The sequence below is a fragment of the Zea mays genome, chromosome 1 (assembly GCF_902167145.1).
Source record: "Zea mays cultivar B73 chromosome 1, Zm-B73-REFERENCE-NAM-5.0, whole genome shotgun sequence".
Classification (NCBI taxonomy): Eukaryota; Viridiplantae; Streptophyta; class Magnoliopsida; order Poales; family Poaceae; genus Zea; species Zea mays.
The window spans coordinates 294,627,199-294,633,846 of NC_050096.1; the positions used below are offsets into that span (position 1 = coordinate 294,627,199).

Genomic DNA, 6,648 nt, shown 5'->3' on the forward strand with positions numbered 1-6,648 from the left:
AGCGACCATAACATCTTCTAGCTTTTAGAGATAAGATTAAAAGATTAGTTGAGATTATTTAGGAGATTAGTTGAGATTATATAGGAAGGTTACCAATTAGTAGTTTGTTAAGAGTTTTTAGGAGAGTTTTAAGGAGATAAGAATCTCTAACTAGACAGGAACAGTCATCCGACTTATTTATGTAATCAATGGATGAGAAATAAAGAAGGCAAAAATTAAAAGGGAGAAACTCTTCTCTTACTCGACCGTGGACAGAAGCCCCCAACCGACGTTCTGTCCATCGATACCCCTCTCCAATCTCTCATCGATCTAGCGATCATAACAGCATCTAAAGTCACAAACTATGCAGAGTCCAATCAATTTCTATTATATGCGATTTTACAGGTTGATTCATAGACCGAATAATCTACAACCACACAAGCTTTCAGACATGCAATTCAATGGTTTCAGTATTGCATATACTACAATCAAACAAAAACTTCAATTCTGAAAAACTTAAGATTTGAACTGTGTTTATTCCCACAAAATTACAACCACAGAAAGAAGTGAAGAAAGATGCTTCAAAGAAACGGAACAAGCGACAAGGAACCACCATCCTTCAGCAGAAACCATTGCTGTTAGGCCAAATTTGACAACGAACCGAAGCATCATATGTATGTACACTATATAGTACCTAAGAAACCAAAGGGCACAGAACAATGCATGCTGTAATACATTGCAATCAGGTATGCCTTGTGACCAAGAGATGACATGGCTGACCAAGCAAACTCGTGTAACCAATACAACCACAAACAGAAGCACGGAGGAGTACTGAAAATTGCATATACTTCGTTCTCATAATAGGTGTAATATGTGTCTGGAAGAAAGAGATCATCGGTCAAAAAAACTACAAAAGCCAAAACCAGATATCATGCCTGAAGATACCAATGACAAGCGACAGTTGGCAATAGCAAACAAAATCATAATTTCTGACATGACAAACTACCACCAGACAATCACTGTGTGACACCAAGCCACTTGGTGAAGTTCTCAAACTCTGTGTAGTCGCTGTCTGAGATCATGGTCTTGTACCACGCCTTTCCAGCAGCCTTGACCTTAGAAGTCTCCTCCTGTAAAGAATTACAAGACAGAATCAGCATATCACTTCACTATTATGAGAGACTCCCTCTATTCTAAATTTGAGGTCGTTTTGGCTTTAATAGGTACAAAAAATTTCTATGCACATATATATAGGTTATGTGCAGCCAGATTGACTAGAAAGAGAACATTAGTAATCAATATTGTGGTGAAATGCAATGCACAGTTCATCTAACACCAGCAATCTACCTACCCAATGGGAACAGCAATACACATGAAAAATAACTGACAACAGAGTGAATGTCTAGGATCAAGACATCAGCAAAAGGCGAAACAATCATGTGTCATCCAGTTCATATATTGAAGATAAATCTGTGGCAAAAATAACGAGCTGCAGTCAAGGAAAGGGTATTCCCTCTGGTCCAAACTGTAGGTTGCTTTATTTTGTCCTAAGTTCAACATCTTAAAATCTACAGTTCCAAATAAATTTACTGCCAATGCATATTTCATGGATTTAATTTATTAAAGTAAGAGAAGCAGTAGCTTCGTGAGTTCCAGATAGAAGGAATACGTGATTCACCACAAACTAGAGCAAACAACTAATTCACTAGTTAAACTAGCAAAGTCCCAGGCATTGTGAAACAGGGCTAACTCATTAGTTGAATGGCACACTAAAAATGCAGCAGCATTGATGTTAACAGTTCCTCAAAAAAGGTTCAGTGACATGCGTGTTAGCTAATCATATCAACGCTATCTAGAAACTAAGACCGAATAGTACCATTGTCAACAATCGACTAAGCTATGACACGATACAACCCAATTGAATTAATATAACATACGCTAGACTATTAAGCTGCATATAAAATGTTGAAATACACAATCAATGGCGAAAATTGGTACAGTACTGAAGCAGTAAATATACAATGCTAAAGAATGAACAATTAATGTAGACTACTATGAACAGGTAAGAATCTATATACATATGTATAAAGTGTAAAAGGAAGAGAAGATTATCATACTGGGCTGAGCTTGGTCCTCTTGGAGTCAAGCTTCTGCTTCCTGGCCTTGACACGCGCTGCCTCTGCTAGGGCTGCCATCTTTCGTGCAGTACCGAGGTACGGGTTCAGCTTGAGCACTGCAGCCATATTCTTCAGCGGGTTCTTCCTAGGCTCCCTACGCTTCACCTCCTTGTTGATGGGCTTCACCACAGATTGCACCTCGTCAGAGTTGATGAGCCTTGACAGATCAGCGTTTGCCATCTTGGGCCTCGGGAGCAAGAAACCCTTCTTCTTCGCCGATGGCGTGTCGAAGGTACCGTACACCTCATCCAGCTTCTTGAATGCGCACTCGGTCCAGATGACGAACCGACCAAGGTGGCCACCAGGGGCGAGGTCGAGCAGGTTCAGGCGCTCGACATTGGCAACATCAACGCCAGGGAGGTTGCGGAAGGCCTTGACGATCTTAGAGCCCTCAGCGCCGTAGACAATGAGGGGTCCCTTGCGGTTGATGTAGCGGCGGTTGCGCATCTTCCCCTTGCCGGGGCGGATGCTAACGGAATCCTTGGCCTTATCAGCATCAGCGGAGGCACCGAGCTGCTTGAGGACCTTGATGGCCTGAGCTGTCTTCTCAATGGACTCGGCGGAGTCGGAAACGACGAGCGGAAGCTCGGGGACATACTCCACGCGGTGGCCGCGGGCGAGGACGAGGGACGGGACGGCGGTGGCAGCGAGGGCGGAGGCGATGGCCACACGGCGGAGGTGAATGTTGACGCGGCGGTGCCAGCGGCGCCAGATCTTGGTGGGCGCAAACATGCGTCCGCCACGGCACATGTTGCCGAAGGCTCCCTGGCCGGCGCGGTGGGTACCACCGCCAGGAACGCGGGGGATACGGGACACCGCACGCCCCGTGCCCCAGGACTCCGCGGAGGTCTGGTGGCCAGCGCGACGCGACACCGCGTACGGCTGCCGGCTGTTGCAGGACAGGAGCTTGTGGACGAAGCGGACGATGTCTGGGCGGATCGGCGCGCGGAGGACGTCCGGAAGCGGGACACCGACGGAGTCCGTGGCCATGTCGCCCTCCAGGGCCCTCACGGAGACCAGGGGGCGCGCGCCGGCGGCCATTTCGCGGCGGCGGCGACGGGTAGCGGCTCGGTGGCTTCGGATGCGGCCTGCGGGGCGGCAAAGGTGGAAGCGGGAAGGGAGTGATCGACCTTTATATCTCAGAGCTTGGGTGTGAGGTCTAGGGTTTGGGAGGTGAGATCTGGAACGTTGATTTAGATTGGGCTAAGGTCTATTTTAGAATTTAACAGCATTATGCATTGAGTGGTAGACAATATTAAGATCAACAGCGAGACGTATTTTAATTCTTAAAGTACTTCAATAGCTGACTTTTCATCACGGTCACTTGCAATTCTTAAAAAAAGAATTATTACAATAGCCAATTTTTTATCACGAATTTATTAGGTTTTTTGTGATTTAACTCCACAACGTCTTGTGCCACTAAATCCACAGTCATATGTGGGCTGTTTGGATGGCTGCATGAGGCCTGGATTTATCCCACCGTGTGGAGGAGACAGTGATCGTTTGGATGTTTGGACGGTGTGTGGAGCCTGATTGAGCGCGTGTAAAAGCGGCTTGAGAGCCTAGCTCAGCTCATACATCCAACTAGAAAAGGAAGCGCCCTATCGGGCGCTGGACACCTCATGCACGCAGAGGAATAAATTAAACCATATGTTACACCATATAGGATAAATAGTTTAATGTGGCACCAAAATTAGACAAAGAAAGTCACAATGATTATATACCAATAGGCTTTAACAAATAAAAACGATAGACTTGTCTCGAGTACTAAACAAATTCAACACGACATGTAGTGTTGGCAACACCAAACAGGGCAGCAGCTCATATGGCTATGTCCAGATTTAGTTTTAATAAAACAACGTAGTCCGATAGACTTTAGTACAGCTCCAAAAGATAATACACATCTATATCATCAAAGGATTTTCATTACATCAACATTGAAAGAACAGTGACATCCTTATCAGACTATGTCCAGATGTTAACTCAGCATCCTTTTTACCAGCTTCTGGTGAAACGTAAAGATAAGGCTCATAGATTAATTGATGCAGGCGAGAAATTGTAAAAGCGCCTAAATATTCAAGCAACAATGAGATTGCTGAAGCTAGAATTTCAGTTACCTGGATGCATCAATTACCCTCCTCTTTGCAGAATCTAAACTTGAAATAATGACAACATGGTTCTTTCTGATGCTGCTTATGAAATCAACAACATTTTTTGTCGTTAATGAAACATAAGTGTAGCCCTAGAAATCAGTAACCTTCTTAACTGAGCTGCAAGTGAAACAAGTCACCACATAATTAGAGTAGGTGAGGTACTACATAATATAAGTTCAACAAATATGCTCGCTTAGTGAGAGCACAATATAGTAAAACTCAGATTAATTGATGCAATCCATTTTTCACAATTTGGAAAGATTTGGGTGGTACCACACATTGTTTTGGATTGCAACACGTTTTTTATTAAAAGAAAGAGGGGGTTTCCCTAAAAGTTTTGATTTCTTTATATGCTTAGCAATTAGCACATACCATGATTCACTGCTCATGATTATGCTCTTGATCAGGATTATGCATTTAACCTTCAACATTCTCGTTTAAAGCATCAAGACCAAACTTATCTACCTGCACAGCATTACAGTGTATGACTCACCACTGTGTTAAACCAAATAAACTCTAGGAATGAACCACAAAGAGGTGTGAACAACAAAAGAATATTGAATCCTTTACCCTTTCCGGCTGCAGCTTGTTAGGATGTTCTGAATTTTTTTTGACACCGTGACGCAAATTTTTAGGAAATTTGGAAAGACACCTGCTTTCCAAAATGCATCTGAGAATGTGTGCGAGCCACCATTGTTGGGGCACAGGGGTGGTGTGGTGAGAGCAAGATCCAGGGGCTGAGGATCCAGAGGTTGCGCTCCAGCTTCAGTAGTGAATTCGACCAGGCTTGGGCAGGCAAAGGTGGAAGGGGAAGGGATCGAGCCGGGTAGAGGAGGACGTTGACGACCACGACACCGACGTGGCTGCCTCACCGTCGTTGGCTCCACGGACTTTGCTGCTAGGGTAGGCGGCTACGACGGCGAGACCTAGTGGATGCGAAATAGGGAGAGGGGTGGTGGCATCGAGGCTGCGGCGGAAGCGACGCAGCTGCGAGGAGTGGGAACCCGAGATCTAGAGATGGGAGAAGCTGCCTACCCTACCATCGTCCTATACAATAGCTTACGGAATCGAAAGGAAGGAACCTGGGAATGCGATTATGCAATGCCGAGACTGACAGTTTCCAGTTACCTCTTTTTTTTCTCCTTCCTTCAGTAGATAGACAATTAAACAATTTGGTTGGTTGGCCTTACTCGGGTCTGCTCTGCTCAGGGATAAGCAGTCGCTCTGTACCTGTGGCACCTCATCATGTAAATCCCACGCCCGCATCCTCTTCGGGTACCTGCCCGACAAAGCTTTACATACGGTTGCCACGGTAATGGCGCAAAGTATGATGACGCCGGTGATTATTAGGACGACGGCGGGTGGGTGGCCTTCCTGTTGTGGTAGGGCTTAGGGGACGTTGTTTTCTAACTAAAGTTTAGCATGTGTCATATTCAACGTTTAAATGCTAATTACGAGTATTAAATATAGTCTAATTACAAAACTAATTACACGGATAAAGACTAAATGACAATATAAATTTATTAAACCTAATTAATTCATAATTAGTGAATGTTTATCATAGTCGAAAGAGAAATTGATCTAAAAGTTATTCGTATATTTTTTGGTGTTTGATGATCATTACAACCTTATGGAGTAATTGGTTTGCTAAGTATATGGTTGTATGATCAAAAGATTGAATCAGAAGACCAAGTTTAGATAATCAGCAAGACTTGTAGAAAAAGAGGATATGGAGCAAGAAATGTTTGAGAGACCATTGAAACACTTAGATGAGTTTTATTATATGATAATAGTGGTACAATGCTAATGTATTGTATCTATGTGTACATGGGTATAGATAGTACTCACATGTATCTAAATAAAATTGATCATTGGATTTAAGTGGGAGTTATTTAGCGATCTGAAGCGTTGATTTTGATAATATATTATATGTGAATGCAATTTATTTGATAAATTCAGAAAAATATGGGTGTGAGGATAATTTGGTTAGATAGGGTTTGCAAAGTTTAAACTAATGGGTTATATAAGTATAAATCCGGCAATAGAAATTCACCGTTCCAGGTCAGGCTCTGTCCGCTGGGCCGTTAGTTATTTTCCGCTCTGTCCCTCAGCTGCAACGGCCGCCGGTCGCCGTCGGCCACGTCGCGCGGTCTCCGGCATCCCCAGCCCGCGGCCTCACAACCTGATCGATCCTCCCCGGCCTCACAACCTGATCGATCCTCCCCTACCACCCAGTCAACCACACACGCACACACACAGTTCTCAAAAAATCCCTCCGGCTCCCACCGCCGTCTCCTCCTCCCCATCACATTCCGTTTCCATTCGCGCGGCCCGCGCCG

The 6,648-nt window shown here is 44.4% G+C and overlaps 1 protein-coding gene and 1 long non-coding RNA gene across 2 annotated transcripts; both read right to left on the minus strand.

Moving 5' to 3' along the window:
• Positions 1–806: 806 nt before the first annotated feature.
• LOC100191314 (60S ribosomal protein L4-like) lies at positions 807–3,252 on the minus strand. Its single transcript, NM_001136748.1, has 2 exons — positions 2,097–3,252; positions 807–1,109 (listed from the first exon to the last, which is right to left on the minus strand). Exons 1-2 carry the CDS (start codon positions 3,195–3,197, stop codon positions 996–998), a joined length of 1,215 nt encoding a protein of 404 aa, NP_001130220.1. The 5' UTR covers positions 3,198–3,252; the 3' UTR covers positions 807–995.
• Positions 3,253–3,773: 521 nt separating this feature from the next.
• Positions 3,774–5,346, minus strand: LOC103644176 (uncharacterized). The gene is made up of 3 exons (XR_002266894.3): positions 4,880–5,346; positions 4,682–4,774; positions 3,774–4,426 (listed from the first exon to the last, which is right to left on the minus strand). It is a non-coding gene; the product is annotated as an uncharacterized lncRNA (long non-coding RNA).
• Positions 5,347–6,648: the final 1,302 nt, after the last annotated feature.

Bases quoted from the DNA above. Each gene is read 5' to 3' on its own strand.
- LOC100191314 (NM_001136748.1), bottom strand. From the start codon at position 3,197: ATGGCCGCCGGCGCGCGCCCCCTGGTCTCCGTGAGGGCCCTGGAGGGC. The intron at 1,110-2,096 runs GTATGATAATCT...AATTCTTTACAG, and splicing joins AGAGGACCAAGCTCAGCCCA to GAGGAGACTTCTAAGGTCAA.